A 27,685-nucleotide genomic window follows, 5' to 3' on the forward strand; every position below is an offset into this window, starting at 1 on the left:
TCTGACCACGGAAGCCCAGGGCAGCCCAGCCAGCCCTCGGCTCTGTGGGCTCACCCTCCTGGTGTCCACAAGGGCCATTTCCTAGAGAGATCCGGAGGCTGAGGCAGGTGGTGGAGACAGGAGGGAGCAGGCCCCATCCCAGACGAACAAGGGCCCCAGCTCTGGAATACATGAACTGGCTATGGACCCAGAAGGAGGTGACGAGCTTGTGGCCCATACTTCATTCAAGGGCATCTTTCACCTCTAAGGGATTCCAGACGGCTCTGTGGACTGCTTTGCTCTTAGTCTAGACCCAGGAGACCCTTGCAGATCAGTGATAGGACTACGTTTCCTGCCACGGGCTGCGACCCGAGTTGTACCCTACACTGCTAAAGCCCGGCCCCTGGCCCCATCCAGCCCATTGTTGGCAGCACTGACTGGAGTACGGAGGAGCTATTTTCTTTTTTCTTTCTTTTTCTTCTTTCCGAGGTAGGGTCTCACTCTAGCCCAGGCTGACCTGGAGTTCACTATGGAGTCTCAGGATGACCTTGAACTCACAGTGATCCTCCTACCTCTGCCTCCCGAGTGCTGGGATTAAAGGCATGCACCACTACGCCTGGAAAGATTTTTTTTTTGTTTTAATTAGACAGAGAGAAAGAGAGTGAGCACACCAGGGCCTCTAGCCACTCCAGACACATGTGCCACTATGTGCATCTGGCTTACATGGGTACTGGAGAATCGAACCTGCGTCCTTAGACAAGTGCCCTAATCACTAAGCCTTCTCTCCAGCCCGGAGCTTTTAACAACTACTAAGGCCAAGGCCAGGAACCCAGTGTGTGGGGAGGGACACATGGAACCTCCTTGGACAATCACAGGAAGGGAACAGGACAAAATGGGTTGAGCTCAGATGTGGCCTAACACCCATCTTCCCTGTTCCTGGTGGGGTGGGCCTGGGTCCCTCTCTGGGTCTGGTTTCCTCTTGGGGAACGTGGGGCTGTCAGGGGAACTGGTGTTTCTTGGAGAGCTGGTACCTTCTGGACACCTCACGGTCCACTCTCTCCCAACCATCGGCAGCTAGGCCTGGGACTTAGCAACAGGGAAAGGCAGCCATCCTCCCGGCAGGGGCCTGAGGCTGCATGGCAAGACTCAGTGAAGGGGCAACCCTGGGTAGTTTGGAAAGGAAAGACTAAGGAAGGGGGCAGAAGAGAGGAACGCGTGACACGCGCGGGACAGAGTGGGATCACACCTGAGGACAGAGTGGGATCACACCTGAGGACAGAGTGGGATCACACCTGAGGTGGAGGGTGTGGGGCAGGGATGAATTACAATGGGGTACTTCTGAGGTGGAAGGGGCATTGTGAGGAGCCATGGGGGCACAGTGGGAGCATAGGAGGGGTTGATATAGGATGTTTTGGGGGTGCGTATGGTTAAGCGACATTTTTGATGAGACAGGGAACAGTGGGAGGAGGGCATCTGAAGTAGGAGGAGAGAGCATGGGACAACTTAGGGGTGGGTACAATGAGCAAATGTCTCAGAGGAAGGGGACAGTGGAGGAGGGAAACATCAGTGGGGACAGGAACTGAAGAGGACCCAGGGAAGGGGAGTCTCTGGACTCTTCTGTGAGGTCAGAGCGCCCAGGCCCTGCCCCTGATGGAACGGACACTGTTGGAATGCTGCAGGAAACCCTCCCGAGGAAAGGACGTGAGCCAGGCTGAGGCAACAGGAGCATTTAATAATTGTTAAGCACCTTGCAGAGTGAAGGTAACGTGCTTCTGCTATAAATTATAAATAATGAAAAAATAAGTATTTAGAAAAAGAAGTGCTGGCCACACAGTAGCGGCCAGGGGAGTCTTTGGTTGAGCAGTGGGCAAGGCCTGGGGTCTGGGTCCATCAGAGCCCCCCGAAGTCATCTGCTAGGAAAGCCAGCAGGTAGCGACTGACGTGTCTGTCGATGATGACGGGCGAGAAACCGAGGATGCGCCGGGCCCCCGGCAGCACTTTGGGGTCTGCAAGACGAGAGAGAGATGCGCCAACCCAAGGACCGACAGCCAGGGGGAGCGAGGCTGTGGGAAGCTGAAGGAGCTTGTGGGGGGGTGCATCTCCCCACTTACACATGATTTCAGGGTTTGGATCGAAAGACAAGAACTAGGGCCGAGCCCGGAGTCCATGCACTGCCTGAATGACCCTTAGGACTTCAGCACACAGGACTGTGTGATCACGTGGCCACCCTCATAGGCCTTCCAGATGACAAACTCAGGTGTCACGGGATTGCGGGGGGGGGGGGGGGGGAGGGGCAGGTCATGGAGTGGGCGCGATTGACTGCAAGATGCAGGCCTTCCTGGGTTTGGGCTTGGGCTTGGGACACCACAGGTGGAGAGACCCACACTCAGGGAAGGTGACCCAAGGTGATAAGGGTGGAGGGCTCTCTACCTCAAGCCCCTCAGCAGCCACCCCCCACCAGCTGTCCCCCTCCCCTGAAAGTTGTCACTGTCTAATTCCAATTGCAAGGGACAATGGGATTCTACATTATTCCCACAAGCCCTATATCACTACCCCGTGGGATAGGTGAGGAAACTGAGGCACAGAGAGCCCAAGGATCCTGAGGTGTACAGGACTGGCCCCTCTCTCTGGGTAGAAACCCAATCTGCCTGGGGAGTGTTGGGGTAAAGCCTGCACCTACCTGGGGGGCAGCAGTAGAGGAGGAGGGCCAGGCCCGCTGCCAGACCTAGACCCGCCAGGAAGCCCATGGGTCCTGAGGAGAGAGAAAGGGAGTGGCTGGTGTCAGCCACTGGTCACCACGGGGGCGGGGGGGGGGGGGCAGTCCCCCAGAAGAAAGCCAGGAGTGGAACCCAATGTGGAATGGAAAAGCCCCTGGGACAGAGATAGAGCCCTGAGGGAGGGAGAGAGGGAGAGAAAGAGAGAGAGAGAGAGAGGGAGGGAGGGAGGAGGCAGCGAGGGCTTTACCCCTGTCTCTCAGCTCGCGGCTCTGGCTGCTCCAGTCAAGCTCTGTACAATCTGAGTTCTCTGGAAACAAAATCACAGTGCAGGATTAGTCGAGTGCCAAGCCAAGAGCAGGGGTCGTCCCCACAGGAAACCCAAGGCCACTTCCACCTCCTGAGGCCGCACACGTCCGTGCACACAGTTTGAGGTCAGCCCTTCGGGAACCTTGCGCAGTTTCACATCTCCTTAGTCCGGCGCCTATGATGTCACGGATATGGGAAGAGGCCACCAGGTCCCGTTGGCCACAAGACATCAGACGCAGCACGTATACTTGCTGCCGAGCGCCCAGCTGCTGTCGTTGTGATAGCTGTCTTGCCAAGTACAGTAAGCTAGGGACTTTCTCCCCGTGGGGCCTCTGCAGGCAGCTGACCTGCTGGACAGGCCCTGGGGCAACTGAGAGCCACACAAAGTGCTTTATCTCCAGCAGGGATGGTGACCCAAGGTGACAAGTATGCGGGGCTCTTTACCTCAAGCCACAACTGGGTTCTGGAGGACCTGAGGAAGCACTTTTAGCTGGGGTCTGGGGAGGCCTGCCTGTGTTGGGATCAAACACTTCAGCCCAGAGTCTCAGCTGAGGGCTGGGGCTGGGTCACTTCACCCATCTGACTGGAGGCAGCAGCACCTTCTCCCAGGACCCTAGGCACAGAGCCTTGGAACAGAACCACAGAAAGCCCGTGGGTGCAAACTGGCCATGGCGAAAGGGTCCTTGGGATCCACTGTGCTGCTATGGCCTAGGATCACCACATAGCAGCGAGGGCAAGGTCACAACGAGCTCAGGAATAGGGGTAGGAAAGAAGGAAGACTGGATGTGTGGACACTGGCTTCTGAAAACAGAGAGAGAGAGAGAGAGACAGAATGGAAGAGAGACAGAGGGAGCATCTGCTGGGGAGAAACAGACATAGGGAGAGAGGACAAATAGAGACTGACAGGGATCCTGTGGTGTTTTGATTCAGGTGTTCCCCAAAAACTTAGGTGTTCTGAATGCTAGGTTCCCAGGTGATGGAGATTTGGGAATTAATGCCTCCTGGAGGCAGTGTTTTATTGGGGGTGGGCTTATGGGTGTTATAGCCAGTTTCCCCTTGCCAGTGTTTGGCACACTCTGCTGTTGCTGTTGTCCACCTTATATGGGTCAGAGGGTGATGTCCACCCTCTGCTCATGCCTTCGTTTTCCCCTGCCATTGTGGAGCTTCCCCTCGAGCCTGTAAGCCAAAATAAGTCTCATTTTCCCAGAAGCTGCTCGTGGTTGGGTGATTTCTACCAGCAATGTGAACCTGACTGCAACAGATCCCCACTCAGGACCTTGGGCTTCACCTAGTGAACCACGTCCCCAACCCCAAACAGGTCCCTCTTACTCCCAAGTCTGAGTGGCCGAGGCTCTGAGCAGCCATGACGTCCACAGCTCAAGAGATCCTCTAGCCTGGGGTGCCGTTGGCTGGCTGGGCAGTGCTCATGACTTTCTTCTTTTTCAGGGCCTCGAGTGACACAGCTCAGAGAGAGAGAGGGAGTGTGTGTGTGTGAGAGAGAGAGAGCTCGATTGATCTCGATAACGAGAGATGGAAAGACAGGCAGAGAAAGGGAGGGAGAAGCTGATGGAGAGAGATGGAAAGAGAAACAGGGATAGAGATGCAGGCGGGGAGGGAGGGAGGATGCGGGGAAAAGAGGGACAGGGAGAGAGGAGAGAGACAGATGTGCCTAGCTTGCACTGTTCTTCCATGGATGGTCTCTGGGAGAGGACCAGGGGATGTCTGTGCTGTGTTGATGCAGAGGACGGACGTCCACACCGTCACGGCTGGCCAGGTGCCCCCCGGCCCGGCGTGGAATGCTGCAGCGGGGCACGGCGCTTACGCAGGGTGTGGCGGCTGGGCAGGCAGCTGTGCAGGGGCTGCGCGTGGATGTACAGGGCGCGGTAGAACTCCTGGCAGTGTCGCTCGCCGCTCCGCTGCAGGTGGCTCAGGAGGTCACAGAGCCGCACGCGCAGGGAGGCCTTGGGGTTCCGGAACTGGGGGGCAGAAGGGAGAGCAGGCTAGAGGAGACAGCCGTGAGTCAGGGCAGGCACTGGGCTCGGCGTCACAGCCCCAGTGCCACGGGGTTCGGAGGCCCTGGACATCTCGCCCCACCCACGTGACCCCCCAACACTGCTGCAGTCACAGGCGCCCCACCTAATCCTCCCTCCCTTGAAGCGGGGGGGAAGTGGGAAACAGGCTGAGAGAGGTCATGGAGGGAGGCATGCCCTCCTGACGACTCAGTGGGCATTCCGTGTGACCTCACAAAGTCACTCCAGCCCTCTAGGTATTGGTTTCTTCGCTAGCAAAAGGGAAATAAACCCTCATTTGTAGGTTCCCTCCAAAGAATTAATGAAATGATAGCATTTATGCTACTATGTCGTAACCTCTATTTAAAAAGTCAGTGGAAAGCTGGGCGTGGTGGCGCACGCCTTTAATCCCAGCACTTGGGAAGCAGAGGTAGGAGGATCGCCATGAGTTCAAGGCCACCCTGAGACTACAGAGTTAATTCCAGGTCAGCCTGGACCAGAGTGAGACCCTACCTCAAAATAAATAAATAAATAAATAAATAAAAAGTCAGTGGAGCTGGGCGTGGTGGCGCACGCCTTTAATCCCAGTACTTGGGAGGCAGAGGTAGGAGAATCACTGTGAGTTCGAGGTCACCCTTAGACTACATAATGAATTCCAGGTCAGCCTGGGCTAGAGTGAAACCCTGCCTTGAAAAAACAAACAAACGAACGAACAAACAAAAGTCAGCTGAGGGGGGTGGAAAGATGGTTCAGTGGTTAAGGTATTTGCCTATAAAATCTAAGGACCTGAGTTTGATTCCCTAGTACCCACATAAAGCAAGATGCACAAGGTGGTGCATGCATCTGGAGTTTGTTCGCAGTGGCCAGAGGTCCTGGCACACCCATTCTCTCTCTATCTGCCTCTTTGTCATTCTCTCTCAAATAAATGAATGAAGAAATACATTTTTTTAAGTTGAGAGGCTGGGGAGATGACTCAGCTGGTAAGAGCTCTTGTCGTGTAAGCATAAAGACCTGAGTTCAAGTCCCAGCACCCATGAAAGAACTAAATGTCAAGGAAATAACACAGAATGATAGACAAGGACGCCCCTCTGGTCACTGCATCTGTGTGAATGAGGCACACGCATCTGCACACACTTGTACACATATACACACGACACACGTAACAAACATTTGAAAATTTTAGTTTTTTTTTAAATTTTTTGCTTGTGTGTTTGTGCACTGCATGCATGTATGTGCGCTTTTGTGGCACCCCATAATGCTCATCTGCAGCGGTGGTCGCTTGCCTGGAGTGGTGGGAGTGGAACGTACTGGTCTTTTTCTTTTGAGGTAGGGTCTTGCTCTAGCCCAGGCTGACCTGGAATGCGCTACGTACTGTCAGGGTGGCCTCAAACTCACGACGATTCTCCTACCTCTGCCTCCCAAGTGTGGGGATTAAAGGCGCGCGCCACCAAGCCCAGCTATGCTGCTCTTTTTTGAGGTGCAGTCCCTGCTCCATCAATTCTGATCCCCTGCAGACTGGGGTTACAAGCACATGGGGCCACACTCAGCTGTTTTACATGAGATCTGGAGATTTGGACTCAGACACTCTTAGGCTCCCTTAGGCCCTCATGCGGGAAGTAATCCTAACCTCTAATCATCTCTCCAGTCCAAAAAAAAATGTTTTTTAAAAATATTTTATTTTCATGTATTTATTAGAGACAGAGAGAGGGAGAGAGAGAAAGAGAGAGAGCAAGGGAGAATGAAAGCACCAGGGCCTCTAGCCACTGCAAACGAACTCCAGACACATGCGCTACCTTGTGTATCTGGCTTACATGGGACCTGGAGAATCAAACCTGGGTCCTTAGGCTTCACAGGCATGAGCCTTAACTGCTAGGTCATCTCTCCAGCCCCCCAAAAATGGTTTTTTAGTCAGTCAAGAGTTAGGCATGGTGGCTCACACCTGTAATCCTAGTACTTGGGAAGCTGAGGTAAGAGGATTGCCGTGGGTTTGAACCCAGCCTACAGGCTACACAGTAAGTTTCAGGTCAGCCTAGATTCAAGTGAGAATTAGAAAAAAAAAAAAAGTCAGGAAATAACTGATTCTTGTGATACACTTGTGTGGTTGTATAGGTTAGTGGACAGGGCACTTGGTGTTGATCCCAGGACCGTGAAGCTATGGTGTGGTGCTTCCCTCTAGTGGCCGTACACAACACTACATCTGGAAACATTGGGCTCCAGGATCTTGAGGAAGTATGTGTGGAGTAGTTTCTTGTTTTTGTGTAAACACCCAAAACCTTTATGCATTGGACTTATAGTTACAATAGTGAGATGAATTTGAGTCTGGCTGTTCAAATTACCGTGAGATTCAGTGTAAGCAGTGTCTGAGTCAGTAGTAGACCTGAGTTAATTTTTGTTCTGTCCTGACCAACTTTGCCTATTCCAAGACAGGACCTCTAAAACCTGCAAGCCTGTAGCAACCCCCCCCCCCCCCGCCACCACCACCAAAGTGAGGAAACTGAAGTTGCAAGAGGAGGGGTGGAGAGTTAGCTCAATCGCTGTGGTGGCTTGAATGAGATGTCTCCCATAACCTCATGTGTTTTGAATATTTAGTCTCCAGCTGGTGACAATTTGAGAGACGGAGGCTTACAGAAGGAGGTGCACTGCTGGGTGCTGGCCTTGGGTTTACTAACCCAGCTCCAAGCTCAGCTCTCTGAAACCGCTGCCACCCAAATATGTAACAGGACCCTGCTCTGCATGGTTTCCGGAAGCACTGGCGCTTCCCCCTGAGCCTGTACGCCTGAAATAAACGCCTCCTATAAACTACTTCTTGTTTGGTGTTTTGACCCAGCAATAAAAAGGTAGCTACAATAGTCAGTTAAATATTTGTCTTACAAAAGCACAAGGACCTGAGTTTGACCCAAGAATTCATATTTAAAAAGTCAGGCATGGGCTGGAGTGATGGCCTAACAGTTAAGGCCTAAAAAGCCTAAGGACCCAGGTTCAATTCCCCAGGACCCATGAAAGCCAGAAGCATAAGATGGTGCGTGCGTCTAGAGGTTGTTTGCAGTGGCTGGAGGCCCTGGGGTGCCCATTCTCATTCTCTCTCTCTCTCTCTCTGCCTCTTTCTTAAATAAAATAAATTAAAATTTAAAATTTAAAAAAGCCAAGCATGGTGATGTGTGCTAACATCAGTGCTGGAGAAGCAGAGACAGGAGGATCCCTAGAGCTCAGTGGCCAGCCAGCATAGGCTGCCTGGCAAGTTTCAGGCCATTAAGAAATCCTGTCTCAAAATGGACAGTGCCCGAGGAACTGCAATACCCAAGGTTATCTTCTGGCCTCCACAGACACATGTATACACATGCAAATGGAGCCACCCCCACACACAGATGTTCCCGCACACTCAAACATCAGGTACACGTGCACACATACACACCACACACACACACACACACACACACACACACACACACACAAAGAGGAAGGGACTCCCCCAGCAGGATGACTCTAAAGGCTCAGTGGGTCTCTGGCACCCACTGCCTGGCCCTTCCAGCCTCAGTGACCCCTGCCAGAGAGCAGCTGACTCAGGTAGAGCCTAGTGTCCCTGAACCTGAACCTGGGACTTCTCAGGGTCCCTTCCTCAGCTCTGGAAGGACTGGGAAAGATCAGACTTCTGTACACAAGAACTGCACCTTGAAGGCCATCTCCGGCAGGGCTAGCATGGCCCACCCACAGCTCGAAGAGGCCAAGGCTGGCCTGACCTGCCGAGGTTGTGACTACCCTCCACGCCTCAGCAGTCACCTCTATAAGATAGGGTAATGACCACGGCTACTTGCAAGGCTGTAATGAGAACCAGGATAATCCGAAGAGGAGCATCCTCGTCAGCTGTGGGTCAGCCCACACTCCGGCCTGTGAGCCATTTTGCAGAGGGGAAAGCTGAGGCTCCCGCAGGCTGCGAAGCAAGGCAGGGTGAGAGCTCCCTCCTGCTTGGAGCCCCCACTGCCCCTGCGTGTATCATGGTCTGGGCCTTTCCACCTCACATGCACAAGGAAGAGAACAATGCGGTGTGAAGCACAGCACTGTGGCACCAGGGTCCAGAATCCGGATCCCTCCCCCTCAGCCCGCCCTTGGCTCTTGTGCTGCTTTGTGATGTCACGTGTCTTGTAACATCACCCCCCTGACACACACAAACACACACACACACACACACTCTCTCTCTCTCTCTCTCTCTCTCTCTCTCTCTCTCTCTTCTGGAAGGGAGACTGAGTCACAGGTAGCAGGCCACCTGGTACCACTCAGGGGTCACCGCAAAGACAGTTTTGAGCTCAGGCAGTTCTACTGGCCAAACCTGGGTGTGTCACCTGGGAGCTATCCTGAAATGCCTGACATATCCCCCCCGCCCCCTCCCCCAGAAGACAAGGCAGGGCCAGCGCCAGCTTCCCGGAGCGGCAGAAAGGAAGGAAGACTGAGAGGCACCTTGGGCCCCCCACCCTCACCTCCTCAGCACCTTTTCGGCCTCCTTGTTGGTGAGGATCTGCGGGTAGTAGCGGTTCAGCTGCAGGATGATCCTGTCCACCTGCTGCTCGCTGAGGCGGCCCTGGCCCGTCAGGAAAGGCGTATCCTGCACCAGGCGGTCACAGTAGGTCTGATCTGGAACACATGCGGGGGGCACGGTGGGTGAGTGGGCACACTTCCAAGCAGACTAAAGAAGACGCCATTAGTGCTGACTGCGGGAGGCCCACACCTGCTGGCAAAGCAACGCTCTCCCTGATTTGTTAGAGGGTGCTCCTGTGAGATCACGACATCCCAGCCCATGTGGCAGTCCCTTACAAAAGAGCTGCCTGCCTGCTGACCCTCACGTGGAAGCGGGAAGATGGAGTTCAAGCCAAGAAAGGGCCGCATTCCCTGGTCTCTCTTCTATACCCAAGAGCTTGTCACAGAAAACAAAACCCAGGTGAAGAATGCACTGTCCACAGGAGCACCTGGAAATAGCTGGGGCCCGGGAAAGCCACCAGGAGCTCAGAGATGGCCCCGACAGGCCACGCAGATGCCGGAACTCAGGGCTCAGGGTAGCCGGTACTGGCTTCACTGTATGTTAATTTCAGAATTACCATTAAAGGCCGGGCTTGCTTGGTGGCGCAAGCTTTTAATCCCAGCACTTGGGAGACAGAGGTAGGGGAATCATCATGAGTTTGAGGCCACCCTGAGACTACATAGCGAATTCCAGATAAACCTGGCCTAGAGTAAGACCCTGCTTCCAGAAAAAAAAAATGGGGGGAAAGGAGCCAAACGGATATTTCTCTGAAGAAATTGGCCAACAAGTACATGAGAATATGTTCCTTACCATCATGGGGGAAATGCAGATCAAACCATAATGAGACTCTGCACCCTCATCAGAGTGATTACCTACTGAATCAGGTGTTCAGGAGGCTGTGGAGAACTCTGAACTCTTGTGCACTGCTGGAAGAACTGGGGGAAAAAGCATGGCAGTTTCTCAAAAGCCGACATGATCCTGAGGCAGCTGCCTGGGAGGGAACAAGCCTGGAGAAGCTCAGCTATGAGCAGGGCAGGACATCACTGCGAAAAGGGGCTGAGTGTCAGGGTTAAGAGCCAGGGCTAGGCGCCATTCTACAGTGGCTGCCTGGGAGCAAACCAAGTGGGAGAAGATCAACAGAGGCAGAGAAAACAGAGGGGGAACCACGGGCCATTGATACAGCAAAAAGATAGCCGACTGCCCACCACGAGATGTACCACCTTGACCACATCTGCTGGGGCCCAGGAGAACCTGCAGAGGACACTGTGACACGAACACTGCTCTTACTACTAGCCTGACAACCAGCTCTACGGCGATGGTGACAGACTCAGTCATCAATCAAAACCCATCAAAGCAGAAATCCAGAGGCTACAGAGAACTCAACACTAAGACTGCCAACAGGCCTGCTGTGGCCCAGGGAACATTGCAGAAGAAGAGGCAGAAAGATTGTCAAAGTCACAGTGTGGGTGGAAATACCCTGAGGCATGGTGTCCCCAGTATTCTACGGGGACAGACAGAGGCCTTCATGACCCCACAGTGAATACCATAACCCCACTGAGGAGGGCCTCAGGGAAACGGAAGCAGAGGTGAGCGGATAAAAAAGTATAACCTTTTATAATATATATAAAATAAAATGTATTAAAAACCACATGCTGGAGAGATGGCTTAGCACTTAAGGCACATGCCTGTGAAGCCTAAGGACCCAGGTTCAATTCTCCAGGTCCTACGTAAGACAGATGCACATGGTGGCACATGCATCTGGAGTTCATCTGCAGTGGCTAGAAGCCTTGGTGTGCCCATTATCTCTCTCTCTCTCCCTCTCCGTCTCAAATAAATAAATAAGTAAAAATAAAATATTAAAAAGCAAGCAAACACTGACTTCCTAGGTGATACAGCAATTCTACTTATAACTGTGTTGTTGTCAGATTTGCATTGATGGTAGAAATCACCCAACCAAGAGAAGTTTGTGGGAAAAAAAAGAGGTTTATTTTGGCTTACAGGCTCGAGGGGGAAGCTCCATGATGGCAGGGAAAGCAATGGCATGAGCAGAGGGTAGACATAACCCCCTGGCCAACATCAGGTGGACAACAGGAACAGGAGAGTGTGCCAAACACTGGCAAGGGGACACTGGCTATGACACCCATAAGACCACTCCCAATAATACACTGCCTTCAGGAGGCATTAATTCCCAAATCTCCATCAGCTGGGAACCTAACATTCAGAACACCTAAGTTTATGGGGGACACCTGAATCAAACCAACATTCTGTCCCTGGCCACCATAAACTGATAATTATCCATAATTTAAAATGCAGTGCATTCATCCAACTTTAAAAGTCCCCATGGTTTTTTTTTTAATATTTTTTGTTCATTTTTTATTTATTTATTTGAGAGCTACAGACACAGAGAGAAAGACAGATAGAGGGAGAGAGAGAGAATGGGCGTGCCAGGGCTTCCAGCCACTGCAAACGAACTCCAGACACGTGCGCCCCCTTGTGCATCTGGCTAACATGGGACCTGGGGAACCAAGCCTCGAACCGGGGTCCTTAGGCTTCACAGGCAAGTGCTTAACCGCTAAGCCATCTCTCCAGCCCAAAAGTCCCCATAGTTTTTATCAATCCCAATGATATTCAAACATTCCCACAGTCCAAGGTCTTTTAACTGAACCATAATACCAAAAATATCCCCTCAAACCCCCATAATGGCACAGAATTAATACGCTGCAAAAGATTGCACTGGGCATAGCAAAGAAATATTCAACCAATATAAGATTTAAACAGGGCAAACATCAAACTCTGTAGCTCCAAGTCCAACAACTTTAGTCAGTGACAAATCTCCAAGTCTGATAATTCTAACCAGCAACAAGTCTCTGGAATTCCAATTCCGCCCCTCCAGCTAGGCTACTCACAGTCCTGGAAAACTTCATCCAGGGCCATGAGCTCTCCTTGGCAGCCATCTCGTGGTCCTGGCATCTCCACTGGTTCTTCACTGCAACCCACAGTCCATCTCACGGCTCAATGGGGGCTCCATGCAGGCATCCAGCAAACCTGCTTCACGCTGCCCATGGCCGTTTCCAAAACACAAGACCATGAAGCAAATTCAATGACCTTCTCTTTCCTGCATTTCTTGTACTCCACAATACCAGGTAAGATGCCAACTTGTTAATCCAGGGGGAAATAAAGCAGGCTTTGAAGAACAGGACACTCTTTGAGTACTCAGGCCCCTTCAAAAGAGTCTACATTCTTTCAGTTGCCCAAGTGCTGGTCAGCTGGCCCAATCTCAATGGTTGTAATCTCTCATCTAAGTGTAGATGAACAAGCAGAAGTTTTGGCCCAACAATTTCTTTCTGTGCCATATCCCTCTGCTCACAACAGTCCATTTCTACACAAAGCAACCCTGGCACACGGTCTCAGGACACAGGCATAACAGCAAGCCTCTCACACAAACTATTTTAAGCCCAGTCCAGGCAAAGCTCTTTTTCACCCTCATAAGCCAAACCTCACAGTCCACAGTTCCTACTGCATTCAGGTCTTTCAACTCTGACCAGAATAGTCCATCAAGCTGTACTCACAGAACTGCAAGGCATCTCTTAGGCCAAGGTTTCAAATCCTTCCACAATCCTCTTAAAAATTAGCTCCAAAAGGCCAAAGCCACATAGTCAGATGTCTAGCAGCAAATGACCCCACTCTAGGTACCAACATTACTGTTGTAGTCAGGTTTGCATTGTTGGCAGAAATCACCCAACCAAGATAGCTTGTGGGGGAAAAAAAGAGGTTTATTTTGGCTTACAGGCTCGAGGGGGAAGCTCCATGATGGCAGGGAAAATGATGATGTCATCCCCTGGCCAACATCAGGTGGTCAACAGGATAGTATGCCACACACTGGCAAAGGGACACTGGCAATAAAACCCATAAACCCACTCCCAACAATACACTGCCTCCAGGAGGCATTAATCCCCAAATCTCCATCAGCTGGGAACCTAGCATTCAGAACACTGAACTTATGGGGGACACCTGAATCAAACCACCATAAACGGAAAGCAGAGACTCAATCAGTTGCTTGCACACCATTGTTCATCACAACATATTTAAACAGCCCAAGAGAGAAAAGTCCAAGTGTTTCCCCAATGGATGAATGGATTATCGAATGTGGTATGTGCCTACATACAACGGAATGTCACTCAGCTAGAGAAAGGGGTGAAATTCTGATACATGCGTGTTATGACGTGGATGGACCTTGAAAACATGCTAAGCATGATAAGTCAGACATACAAGGACAAGTAGTAAATGATCCCATTTATATGGGGTGCAGAGAGAAACCAAATCCACAGAGAGAAAGGAAAATAGAGGTCACAAGAAGCTGTGCTGAGGGGGAAAGGAAAGTTATTATTTAGTGAATACAAAATTTCTGTTTGGGATGGAAATATTCTGCAAATATTTAGGGGTGACAGTTGATATGTTTAATATCCCTGAAATAGTTAAAATTCTATTTTATCATAAAAAGGGTAATTAAACCGGTTCATCTATACAAATGAGTATTATTCAGCATAAAAAGAAATGAGCTAGAGTGAGGCAGGAGGATCACAAGTTCAAGGCCTGCCTGGACTACAAAGTGAGTTCAAAGGCAGCCTGGGTAACTTCATGAGACCCTATCTCAAAACAAAAAGTAAAGAGACAGCTGGGGATATAGCTCAGTGGCAAAGTGTTTCCCTAGTATTCATGAGGCCCTGGGTTCCATCTCCAACGCTGCAAAAAAAAAAAAATAATAATAATAAAAGAGCTATAATACCACAAAAAGACATGAAGGAGCCTTAAATGCACATCAGTAAGTGAAGCAGCCTGTCTGGAAAGGCTCCATGTCCTGTGATCCTAATTACATGCCATCGCAGAGAAGGCAATCAGAGGAGACAATAAAATCAGTGGTTGCCAGGCATTGGGAGAGGGAAGGGGTGAGTAAGCAGGGCACAGGGGAATTTTAGACCAAGAAAATTCTTCTGTATGGTGTGGTGACGGCAGACCCGGGCATTGTGCATTTGTCAGATCCCGTAGAACGTAGACCACACAGAGCAAACCCTATAGGAAATTCTGAACTTCAGCTAACAATGCACGAAGACAAAATGCTAATACTGAGGGGAAAGGGAATATATGGGGCCCTCTGCGCTATTCACTTAGTTTTCTATAACTAAAATTGCTCCAAACATAGTCTAGAGCCAATAACAATGGTGTACACCTTGCATCCCCAGCTACTCGGGAGGCTGAGGCAGTCTGGACAATATGGTGAGACAGTGACTCAATAAAAATAAGTAAATAAATAAAATAGGATGGTAGGTAGTTCAGTGGTTAAAAGTGCTTGTTGAGCAAGCCTGACAACTAGAGTTCAGACTTCCAGAACCTACGCAAAGCAGGATGCAAGTAACACAGGTCTGCAATCCCCACACACCATGGCAATGGGAGGCAAGTCAGGAGAGTCCTGAAGCTTAAAGGTTACCTAGTCTGGCATTTGCAGAGGCAAAAGGAAAACAAGGGAGACCCTGTCTCAAACAGGGTAGAAGGCGAGGATCAACATCCCTCTGATCTCCACACCATGGCATGAACATGCTTGCAGACACACATATCACACACAATTAAATAAGAAAGTAAAGTACCCACATAAAACAGATGCACAACGTGGTGCTTGCATCTGGAGTTTGTTTGAAAGGCAAGATGCCCTGGGGTGTCTATTCTCTTTCTTTCTCTCCCCAACTCTCTCTCAAGTAAATAATTTAAAAAAAAAATGCTGGGCATGCTGGAGCACACCTATAATCCCAGCACTCGGGAGGCAGAGGTAGGAGGCTTGCCATGAGTGAGGCCACCCTGAGACTACACAGTGAATTCCAGGTCAGTTTGTGCTAGAATGAGACCATATCTCAAACCCCCCACAAATAATAATAAATGCATAAACAAAAAGAAGAAAGCCAGTTTGAAAATTTCCATTGTTGAACTTTAAAGTAAAAGCAGAAGACAGGCGTGGTAGTTCACGCATTTAATCCCAGCACTTGGGAGGCAGAAGTAGGAGGATCGCCATGAGTTTGAGGCCACCCTGAGACTACATAGTAAATTCCAGGTCAGCCTGAACTACAGTGAGACCCTACCTCAGAAGACCAAAAAATAAAAAAAAAAAAATTAAAAATAAATAAAAACCCAGAAGGCAGAACTTGGGACAGGTTATCTGAGAAGGACCTCTCTAAGAGACAGAAATGTTCTGTCTTGATTGTGCAATAGTCACACAGGTGTAAACCCTTGTCAAAACTTATCAAGCCGTTCACTGAAGACACGTGTATTTGCTTGTAACTGAATTATACCTCTGTAGGACCGACTTGTTAACCAGATCACCATATTGAGACAGATGCGCTGTGGTCCTGATCCTGGGACACAGACTCAAAAGGTTGCTGTCCTTACACGTCTGCTCAGTTGGTCCTTCCGTCGGCTGTTTGCATTCTGCCATCCCTGAAGGTGGGCGTGCTCTGTGGGTCCCTGCCCTGCCCAGTAGGCTACCCTGCCAGCACACTAGCCTTGTGCCAGGACATCATATTGTGACGGTGGGGACTGTGTATCCTTTCCTGGGGCACCTGCCTCCCCCCACCTAGAGAATAGAGGCTAGGGGAGAGATCTGTCCTGATTCCCCTCGGGTAAACACTTTGGAGTATCAGCTACCCCACTTCTGTCTGAGGCCATTTCCATGGCCATACAAGAGACAAGTGTGGACCAGGAACCCTGGCTGAGTCTCCAACAACCTATGTGGAAGATAAACTTACCAGCATCCCAGGGACATTTAGTAGCCTGCCACACAGCCAGGGACATCAGAGAGTCTGGCTCCAGTGCTTGCAGCCTCTCCAGATGAAGAGTTCAACTAAATCCTATCAAACTCATGGAACTGGGCTAGGGAGATGGCTCATCAGGTAAGAGCACTTGCTGTGCAACGTGAGACCTGAGTCTGAACTCTAGGACCTATGTAAAAAGCCAGACATGGCCATGCATGCCTATAACCCCAGTGGCGAGGACAGCAGAGACGGGATATTTGTTGGGGCTACTGGTCAGCCAGTTTAATCAAGAATGGTGAGCTGTGGGTGCTGTGAGAAACTCCATCTTAAGGAAATAAGGTGGAAGATAAAGGAGGACATTTGATGCTCTCCCTCTGACCTCTTCATGTATGTACATAGGACACATGATCTGCACCTTACCCCCCCCACACACACACACACTCAAACAACCTTATGAGCAATCCCATATGCTGGGCATTCTGTGGGCTCTATGCCTACCTATAACCACCATCCTTCCACCAGCTTAGCAACAGCCTTCTCTAAGATATAGAAACTAAGGCACAGCAAGAGACACACCTATTCAAGACCGCCTCTAGCATGGAGGTGACAGACCTGAGGTCAGGGCCCAGGTATAGGCATGCTGGAGAAGCTGCCTCTTGACATCTTTCTTTACCACATCGATCAACTGTGGAAACAGCTACATGGGTCTGGTCCCTGGCAGAGAGGAGCCAGCGGCTCAGGCTACCTGTCCACGTGTTGTCTCCCAGTGAGCCGATGCACACACTGACAAACACAATATAGGCACTTACTAAAAAAAGAGTTCTAGACTGGGGCTGGAGAGATGGCTCGGTCAGTGGTTAAAGGTGCTTGCTTACAAAACCTGACAGCCTGGATCCCTGTAAAGCCAGATGCACTGAGTGGCACATGCATCTGGAGTTAGTTTGCAATGGCAAGAGGCCACTGGTGTGCTCATTCTTATTCTCTCTCCTCTCGTTGCAAATAAATAAAAATATTTTCAGGGCTGGAGAGATGGCTCAGAATTTGCCTGCAAAGCCTAATGGCCCAAGTTCAATTCTCTAGTACCCACATAAAGCCAGATGCACAACATGGCACATGTAACAGGAGTTTGTTTGCAGTGGCTAGATGCCCTGGCACACCCATTTATTCATTCATTCTCTCTCTCTGCTTTATTTATAAGCATTTATATTTAAAAATTTAGCAGGGCGTGGTGGCTCATGCCTTTAATCCCAGCACTTGGGAGGCAGAGGTAGGAGGATTGCCATGAGTTCAAGGCCACCCTGAGATGACAGAGTTAATTCCAGGTCAGCCTGGACCAGAGTGAGACCCTACCTCAAAAAACCAAAATAGGGCTGGAGAGATGGCTTAGAGGTTAAGTGCTTGCCTGTGAAGCCTAAGGACCCCGGTTCGAGGCTCGGTTCCCCAGGTCCCATGTGAGCCAGATGCACAAGGGGGCACACACGTCTGGAATTCGTTTTCAGAGGCTGGAAGCCCTGGCGTGTCCATTCTCTCTCTCTCCCTCTGTCTGTCTTTCTCTCTGTGTCTGTCACTCGCAAATAAATAAATAAATAATAAATTAAAATTAAAAAAAAAAATAAATAAATAAAAATTTAAGTTTAGGGCTGGAGAGATGGCTTAGTGGTTAAGGTGTATGCCCACAAAGCCTAAGGACCCAAGTTTGATTCTCCAGGTCCCACATAATCCCGATGCACATGGTGAAACATGCATCTGGAGTTCATTTGCAGTGGCTAGAGGCCCTGGCATGCCCATTCTCTCCCTCCCTCTCTCTCTCTCTGTCTCAAGTAAATAAATAAAATAGATAGGAAAAATGTTTTTAAAAAGTTAAGTTTAATTTATATTTAACATTTTTTGAAAATTAAAAACAAAGAGTTCTGGAGTGGGTCCCTTGCTCTGCCTGCAGGCCCCAGAGCTGGAAGGCATCCACACCACGTCAAAGAAGAAAGGCCTGAGTGCAGAAGGTAAGTGAACCCGCATGATGGCCATACTGTTTGCACACAGCTACGTTAGTAAAAAGTCATCCTTCAAAGTTAGTTGATGATGACGTGGTTGGCGGAGAGGACCAGAACTTCTAATCATTATTGGGCTTTTCCTAACACAACGCTCTTCACGTGGGAAATGCAGGTGAAATTCTATGTTCTCAATTGTCTGGGGGAAGCCAAAAGTATGCAAACTTACAGAAGAGCCTCAGGAAAGCTAAAATTGGTCAGCAAGAGACAGAAGAGCAAGCCGCGATAGCAAAAGAACTTTCTTGGGCTGGAGAGATGGCTTGGTGGTTAAGGCCCTTGCTTGCCAAGCCAAAGGGCCCAGGACCTGCACAAGGAGGTGCGTACATTTGGAGTTTTTTTTTTTTTTAATTTTTATTTATTTATTTATTTATTTGAGAGCGACAGACACAGAGAGAAAGACAGATAGAGAGAGAGAATGGGCGCGCCAGGGCTTCCAGCCTCTGAAAACGAACTCCAGACGCGTGCGCCCCCTTGTGCATCTGGCTAATGTGGGACCTGGGGAACCGAGCCTCGAACCGGGGTCCTTAGGCTTCACAGGCAAGCGCTTAACCGCTAAGCCATTTCTCCAGCCCGTACATTTGGAGTTTGTTTGCAGTGGCTGGAGGCCCTGGCGCACCTAATCTCTATCTGCCTCTTTCTCCCTCTCAAATAAATAAATAATATTAAATATTAGAAGAAGACCTTTCTTAATTTTGGGACCAAAGGGAAATACTTAAGGTAAAGGAGAAAAACTTAAAGAGGGAGAGACATGTGAAGCAAACAAAATGGCCAAGGAAGCTGCTGACAGACAGACTGAATGCTCTGGCAAACCAGGAAAAAGTAAACCACTATTTTGTATAATAGATTTTCAATATGATCCTGGGCCAGAAGAAAATTTGGGTTTGAAGAGATTCAAATTGATTAAAAAAAATGGAATTTCAAAAGCTTGATGACATAGACTCAAATGAATGATGGTGGTAAAGGATCTATGAGCCTATGAACATACCATTTTTTTTCATGTGAGAGAGAGAATAGAGAATTGGTGTGCCAGGGCCTCTAGCCACCATAATTACACTCCAGATGTATGTTTCACCTTGTGGGCATGTGTGACTTTGGTTTTTTTTTTAATTTTTTAATTTTTATTTATTTATTTGAGAGCAACAGAGAGAGAGAGAGAGAGAACAGGCACACCAGGGCCTCCAGCCACTGTAAACAAACTCCAGACACGTGCACCCCCTTGTGCATCTGGCTAACATAGGTCCTGGGGAATGCAGCCTTGAACCACGGTCCTTAGGCTTCACAGGTAAGCGCTTAACCGCTAAACCATCTCTCCAGCCCTCATGTGTGACTTTGTGCACGCAGTGTCACCTTGTGTGTTTGGCTTATGTGGGTTCTGGGGAAGTTGAACCTGGGTCCTCGGGCTTTGCAGGCAAGCGCCTTAACCACTAAGTCATCTCTCCAGCCCTCAATTTAAAAATATTATCCTACTCATGGTTCTGGCTGAATTTTCATTTATCTATTAAATATTTATCATTTTAAATAAATGAGAAATTAAAAAGAGTTCTGGAATGGATGGGCGCCAGTCCAAGGGAGAGATCTGTTGGACTGTGGCCAGCACCCTATAGCGGCCTCCTCCACCCTTTTAGCCACTAGCCTGGACAGACCTCTGCTGCCCACAAGCCATGAGTCACAGGAGCCCTGAGTCACCTGGCATGAGTAGCGGCACAGTCCAGGGGCTGGGGCCAGCTGTGCCTCTTTGGGGCACAGCACTTCCTGTGTTTCTGGGGTTGTGGTGAGCTATGCATGCAAACCACACACAGGCAACCTAGGATACATAGAAAAGAAACAAGCACAGCTCTGCCTGGTGCCAAGCGCCAGTGAATGAGGCCACGACGCTCTGCACAGGACAAAGGAAGATGGATCACTCTACACAAAACCCACAGGCCTTTGCCCACATCTTCCTGCTCAGTCATGGTCAGGACCATACACCCCCCGCCCCCGCAGTCCCCGCATCACCAGTCCTTTAGCCTAGCATGTGGGGCCGGGGGTCAGCTGGTTCCACCTGTCCTCAGTCTCCTTACCCCCAGGCGCTGGAGCATTCCTGCCTGGAAGTTGCTAGCTGTACTACAGAGACCCAGATCATGGGATGAGAATAGCTGGTTAATTTGTACTCAGCTCCTTACCTGCCTCGCAAGAGTCCCCCAACTCCACACTCCTGGAGTCCAGACATTCAGGCATCAACCTCCCCTCTGACTCTCTCCCTCTTGTCCCATACTTGGTTTGGCTAAGCTTACCCACTCCACAAGACCCAGCAAGGACCCCACCTGCCCTGTGCACGTACTGCCCCCGGTGTTCCGTGGACACGGCTCTCTCACACTAGCTGACAGCAAAGTCCACCAGGCGGGACACTCCCAGTCCGTGCAAGAGTGCAGCAAGCACAGCGCAATGGATCTCGGTCCCCACATCGCCTCCCATCTGACCCTCACAGGCGTCTGCTCTCCAGGTCTCCATCTCCCATGGAAGGGTAGTGACAAGACTCTGGAGACCTGCCAGCCAGCGGACCGCAGGGAGAAAGATGGGTTGTTACCCGCGGTGATAACTCTCGCCTGGCTCTCTCTTTGCAGCTTTAAAGTCCTCCAACCTCCTGCTCCCCTGGAGGTGGGGCTGCCTCGGTCTCCACTGACAGTGTTTCCCTAGGTTTGGCCCCCTGGAGACCAACCCAGCTCTGAAGGTATCTCATCCATCCTAATGCGCTTGCTAAAGGAACTGGGAAGTCAGGGGTTGGGCAAGGCCCGAGACATGAAGCCTCATGCTGCTCCTGCCACTGACCACCAGACTAGCCTGGGGCACCTTCCCAGTCTGAGATTTTGTTTCCCTGTCCTGACACAAATATTTCAGATGTCCCCAAACAGCCATTCTAAACAGGAAGTGCATACTGGGGGGAGAGGGGGGGCTCAAGCAGAGCCCCTTGCATAGCAAGTGGAGAGAAATGTCAGCCCCAACCAAGCATGTGGAGGTATGAAAAATGGGAGAAAGTGGCAGCTGGAGTTCCCAAAGTCCTGGGAGTCACCAGGTTCCAGCCCATGAGACCTCCCTTTTCATATACTATCCACAGGACCCCAGGGAGCACAGACAGGCCTGGGAACTTTTGGGGACACTCACAACCCCCCACCCAGGCCAGCCCAGGCAACTTTTGCCACAAGAGGAAGAAATGTGAGACTCAGGAGGAATGAAATGTGGCATCTGGGAGCCCCCACAATCGCGGGGCACCCTGCCAACGAAGTCCCTCACTGACTGACTCATCCTCATGGGCGGCTCTCGCGGAGCAAACTCCACAAAGCAATGTCACTCTGCTTGGCAGGAGCAGAAAAAGGTGGTCAAGTCCCGAGACCAAAGGGGGACGAGGGTTGGCGCTGCAGCCACCAAGCATAGAGCACGACAGCTTTGGGAGGGGGGAAGGAGGGTTCCAGCCGCTGGCTCTGAGTTCCCCAGGCCCATCTAAGAGAAGGGGGTGCGGTTAGAGTCCCACGGGAGCCCCCCGAGGGGGGGAGGAAGCACTGGAGTCCCACAGGTAGGTACCACACGCTGCTCAGGAACGGAGCGCCCGTCCCGCCTCTTCGTTCGTGCCACAGTCACTCCCGGGAGTTCAGTACCGCTTCCTAACTCTCGATCCAGTGCCGCGCCGGGACGCTTCCCCATCCCGCAGATGCAGCAGCCCGAGCCCCGATCGTGCTCCCTCTGGCACGGCGGGCGAGCTCACCTCCGCCTCCTCGTCCACCCTCCACCCCCGGGCGCCACGGTCCCGCCGTGCCCAGCCCAGGAGACCCCCCGCCCACCGCGCGCGCCCGCGCCCGCGTCACCGCCGCCAGCTGACCGCCAAGGTCACCCGGTGCCCGGCGCCCGCCTGGCCCTGCGCCCACCTGTCATGGCGGCGGGCACGGCACCGCCCCGCCGTCCCCGGCTGTCCGCCGCCAGGCCCCACGGCTCCGGTGACCGCCGCCCGCAGGCAGGGCTCGAAGCCCCGCCTTTCCCCCCTAGGCCCCGCCCACCCGCGGCGGCGACGTCGCCCTGGAGCCCTAAGCCCCGCCCCTCCACCGAAGCCCGTCCCCTTCTGTCCTAGGCGGCGGCTCGGCAAGGAGGTCAAGGCCCCGCCCACCGTAAGCCCCGCCCCTTGACGAGGCCACGCCCCCAGCGCCTCGCCAATAGCCAACAGGTGCCTCTCTCGCGGCGCGCCTAAGTCCCGCCCCTGCTGCTCCTAGAGCGTGGCCTGGGCGCTTCCGGGCTCAGTCCTGTTTTCTCTGCCCGTCCGATCACCGTACCCTACCTCCAGCATGAGGATACTGAGACTCGGAGGGGACGTCGCCCTCAGTCCAGGGGACAGTTTAGACAGCGTGAGATGGACGAGACAGCCTTTTGTCCAGTCCCCCATCTGCAAAAGGGGGAACAATGCCTGCTATTGTGATCCTAACTAGGGAAATCAGTCAACCTGGACGTATAAAATCAGGCACATCTGGCCTGAAGAGATGGTTTAGCTATTAAGGTGCTTGCCTGCAAAGCCAAAGGACTCAAGTTCTGTTCCCCAGAACCCACGTAAGCCAGATGCACAAGGTGGCCCATGTGTCTGGAGCTCCTTTGCAGCTGCTGGATGCCCTGGCACGCCCATTCTCTCTCTCTCCCCCCCCCCTTCCTCTTTCCCTCGCTCATAAATAAATAAATAAACAAATAAATAAAATCAGGCACATTACGGCTGGGGATGTAGATGCTAGATGCGCAAAGCTCTGGGTTGGATTCCCAGCACCACATAGACCTGATGGCACTGTAATATATCACTCTGGCGGTAGAGGCAGGAGAATCAGGTTCAAGACCATCCTTGGCTAAATACTGAGTTCAAGACCAGCCTGAGCTAGAAGAGATCCTGTCTCAGAAAAAAAATAAAAGAAGAATAAAGTCAGGCAAATCTTTCCAAAGTCTGGCCCTTCCAGTCCTGATGCTCACCATGGGAAGCCCAGACCCTCACAGGACAAATGTGCCCTCTAGGCTATGGCATAAACATCTATGCCCATGGAGGAGGCAGGGCCCTTTCAGCCAGCAATGATGCCAGGTGTCTGATTTTTACCATCCTCTCTGTGCTTTAGCCCACTGTAACTTGAGACATTGGAGCCAGATCTGGAATAGAGCCCCAACTCAGGGTTCACTTCTGGGACTGCAAGGAGTCCTCATGGTCCTTGTGCCCTCCATCTCTGCCTTAGTTCTCTCTGGTTCCGTGACTGTGTCTCGCGTGGGGCACACCAGGGTATCTGGAGAATGGCTTGCAGTGCTCACTTGGAAACTCCAAACTGTTGGACCTCTTGGGGGTGGTACACATCCCCTCTTGTCAAACACTAGGGAAGTGTGAGCCTCACTCAGATTCCCCACAGGCAGGGCAGATGGTAGACCAATGCCCCACATGCCAGTGTAGGCAGGAGAAGAACATGGACAGCCCCTGCCCTAGGGCAGGGGACAGATGTGCACTTGCCTATGAGTGTGCCTGGGTGAGTCCAAGCTAGATTCAGACTTTCCATCCTCTAGAAGCCTTGACAGACCCTATGGGGCCCATTCTGGTGCCACATTGGGGCACAGTCTGACCCCAACTATTCCATAGTCATTACACTGTCATGACATCTGGGTGAGGCAGTGGGGACTCCACAGACTGCCCACCTTCAGACAGCCCTAACCCAGGCTCCTCCCGGTAAAGCCAACTTTATACCCACTGCTGTATCTGAGTCCAGTAATTGGCCCTGTGAGGGGTAATGAAATGGGCCCAGGGCAGCATTTATCACCCTAGGTCTAAGCCAGATGCTGCCGCCCAAGTTCAAGCCACCGCTCCTTGGCAGTCCAGGGTTTGCACAGGGTCTGGAGACATGGTTTAGGAGTTAAGGTGCTTGCCTGCTAAGCCTAAGGACCCAGGTTCATTATCTAGTTCCCACGTAAGCCAAATGTACAAGGTGGTACATACATCTGGAGTTTGTTTGCAATGGCTGAAGGCCCTGGCATGCCTAGCCCCCCCCCCATCCAATAAAATATTTAAACTACAAGAGTTTGTATAGCATTTGGTTCAAGGACCCCACCCTAATTTATATCCTAGATCATGTGGACAGACTTTGCAAGCCTACAGGGATAGATGGCCTTGGGTGTGCAAGGGGGTTACAAGCCCCAATGGTCCACACCAGATTATGCAAGAGGCACAGGCATCCTCAGGGTCAAGGGACAGGTCCTGCGTACTCATTCCCCTTCCCTAGGGTGGGGAGGTAGAGGTGGGCACAAGCTGGCTTCCTCCCTGCTGGCTGGCTCCTGATAACTGCAGCTGTTAACTCCTACGGACAGTGAGCATAAGGGTCTTCTGTTCCCACTGACTCCTGGGGCACTGAGTCTCACATAGTGAGTGAGACCCCGGATGACCCTTTGAAGATTTCTCTTTTTTAATTTTTTTAAGTTTATTTATTTATTTAGGAGAGACAGAGAGAGAAAGAGGAAGGGAGAGAGAGAATGGGTGCACTAGGGCCTCCAGCCACTGATATGAACTCCAGAAGCTTGCACCACCTTGTGTATCTGGCTTACATGGGTCCTGGGGAATTGAACCTGGGTCCTTAGGTTTCACAGGCAAGTGCCTTAACTGCTAAGCCATTTCTCCAGCTCAGATTTCTTTTTTTTTCCCCCCTAATATTTATTTATTTATTTGAGAGAGATGGTGAGAGAGAGAATGGACACATCAGGGCCTTCAGCCCTGCAAAGGAACTCCAAATGCGTACACTACCTTGTGCATCTGGTTTACGTAGGTACTGGGAAGTAGAGCCTGGGTCCTCAAACACACACACACACACACACACAAAACAATAATCAGGGCTGGAGAGAGGGTTCAGCAGTGAAGGCACTTGCCTAAAAAGTCTAATGACCCAGGTCCAATTCCCCAGTACCCACATAAAGCTAGATACACAAGGTAGTGTATGCATCTGGAGTTCCACTGCAGTGGCTGGAGGCCCTGGCATGCCTATTCTCTCCTTCTATTTGCCTCTTCCTCTCCCTCCTCTCTTTCTCTCTCTCAAATAATAAAATATTTAAAAATATGTTTGTTTATTTGAGAGAGACTATGAAGATTTCAAAGGTACCAAATGAGGTTGCACTCCAATGCCTGGAGAACTAGAAGCCCTTTCTTTGGATATGGCCAAAGACAAGCCAGAGCTGGGTAATGATCACAGCCTGTGTGGGGGACCAGATGTACTCAGGACCTTTGCCATAGAGCTAGGCTCAGTACACAACTAGGCTCAATTCTGAACACAGAAAGGACATGGGATTTATAGCCAAGAGTTACTGGATTGAAAATTACTAAGAGACACCAAGAGGGCTGGGATGCAACTTGGTAAAAGTGTTGGCCTGCTGTGTATGAGGCCCTGGGTTTGATCCCCAGCACTAACTAAACTGGGTGTGGTGGTGGGTGCCTGTAATCTTAGCACTCAGGAGGTGAAGACAGGGGCATCAGAAGTTTAAGGTCATTCTTGGCTACATAGCAAGTTTGAGGGCAGCCTGGGCTACATGAAAGTTTGTGTCAAGAGAAAGGTGGTGCTGGGTGTGGTGGCACCCACCTTTAATCCCAGCAATCGGGAGGTAGAGGTCAGAGGATAGAAGTGAGTTCGAGGGCACCCTTAGACCACATAGTGAATTCCAGGTCAGCCTGGGCTCGAGCGAGACCCTACCTCAAAAAAAAAAAAAAAAAAAAAAAAAGGAAAAAGGGAAAAGAAAAGTGGTAAAGTGGTAGGGGAGAGATCAAGGAGGATTCTGGCTAAATCAACTGCTAGAGTTTGAATTTCACCACCAATACGCATACTGAAATTTAATCTTCATTGTGAGGTATTCAAAGGTGTGGCCATACATCTGTGAGGTGACTAGAGCTCTGCTGAATCCCATGGATTAATCCATCTGTGAATTAATAGATTAGTGGATTAACAAATTATCAGGAAATGGCTTTGTTATTAAAAAAAAAAAAAGTTTACTCTTTCTTACCAAGTGATGTCCTCCCTTGAGCAGGACCCAGCAGGGAGAACTTTGCCAGATTCCCAGGAGACGCTATCACCGAACTACACAAATCTCTATCTTCCAGTCTATGGCATACAATTACACCAACAGAGTGCTCGCCAGCATGTAGGAAACCTTGGGTGTCCCATTCCCAGCACCACATAAACTGGGAGTGGTGGTATGTACTTACAATCTCAGCACTCAAATGATGGAGGCAGGGGGATCAGGAGTTCCAGGCCAGCCTGGGTTTACATTTGACCCTACCTCAAAAAAAAAGGCGGGGGGGGGGCGTTGGAGAGATGGTTTAGTGGCTAAGGCACTTGCCCGTAAAGCCCAAGGACCCACGTTAGACTAGATGCACAAGGTGATACATACATCTGAAGTTTGTTTGCAGTGGCTAGAGGCCCTGATGCTCTTTCTCTCCCAAATAAATAAATAAGTACAGTATTAAAAAATAATAATTTAATAATTATTTGATTATATATTAATAACAATACTTCTTAAAGCTGATCAGGGTGTGATGTGGTGGTACAGAGGTATAGATGGTCCCAACTACTTGAAAGCTCAAGTAGGAGGTTCACTTGGGCATAGAGGCCGCCTGGGGACCTTAGTGAGCTACCTAGCTCAAAACAAATGACTCGGGACTGTAAGTTCAACTATTTGGAGGCTGGGTGTGGTGGCGCACGCCTTTAATCCCAGCACTCGGGAGACTGAGGTAGGAGGATCACTGTGAGTCCAGGCCAGCCTGAGACTAATTCTAGGACAGCCTGGGCTAGAGCAAGACCCTACCTTGATTAAAAAAAAAAAAGGTACAACTACTTGGAAGGCTGAGGGAGGATTGTGATATTAAGACCAATCAGGACAACTTCATGAGACTCTCAAAAAAAAAAAAAAGTAAAAAGAAGGTTGGGACAATGGCTGGGTCAGTATATTACTTGTCTTGCTTTCCTGAAGACATGAGTTTGATCCCCAGCACACACACAAAAAGAAAATGGCCAGGCATGGTGGCACATATTTCTAATCCCAGCACTGGCAAAGTGGAGATGGTTCCTGGGGCTTGCTGGTCAAGCTAGTCCAGCCTAATGGACGAGTTCCAGACCAGTGAAAGACCTTGTCTCAAAAGTGGACGGTACCTGTGTGACACTTAAGGATGTCCTCTGGCCTCCACATGCAATGGACACACAAGCACACATATAAAAAAAAAAAAAAGGCTGGAGAGTTGTCTTAGCAGTTAAGCGCTTGCCTGTGAAGCCTAAGGACCCCAGTTCGAGGCTCGGTTCCCCAGGACCCACGT

At 50.7% G+C, this 27,685-nt stretch overlaps 1 protein-coding gene across 4 annotated transcripts; it reads right to left on the reverse strand.

Moving 5' to 3' along the window:
• Positions 1 to 1,691: 1,691 nt before the first annotated feature.
• Card19 (caspase recruitment domain family member 19) lies at positions 1,692 to 22,332 on the reverse strand. 4 transcript variants are annotated; one of them, XM_045161825.1, is made up of 6 exons: positions 22,263 to 22,332; positions 9,495 to 9,637; positions 4,825 to 5,002; positions 2,944 to 3,003; positions 2,660 to 2,731; positions 1,692 to 1,985 (listed from the first exon to the last, which is right to left on the reverse strand). In XM_045161825.1, exons 1-6 carry the CDS (start codon positions 22,267 to 22,269, stop codon positions 1,870 to 1,872), a joined length of 576 nt encoding a protein of 191 aa, XP_045017760.1. In that variant the 5' UTR covers positions 22,270 to 22,332; the 3' UTR covers positions 1,692 to 1,869. The 4 variants fall into 4 exon arrangements, with proteins under 4 accessions (XP_045017760.1, XP_045017758.1, XP_045017761.1 ...); XM_045161823.1 differs by lacking the exon at positions 22,263 to 22,332 and adding an exon at positions 21,996 to 22,083; XM_045161826.1 differs by lacking the exon at positions 22,263 to 22,332 and adding an exon at positions 20,050 to 20,150.
• Positions 22,333 to 27,685: the final 5,353 nt, after the last annotated feature.

Source organism: Jaculus jaculus, chromosome 11 (assembly GCF_020740685.1).
Source record: "Jaculus jaculus isolate mJacJac1 chromosome 11, mJacJac1.mat.Y.cur, whole genome shotgun sequence".
Classification (NCBI taxonomy): Eukaryota; Metazoa; Chordata; class Mammalia; order Rodentia; family Dipodidae; genus Jaculus; species Jaculus jaculus.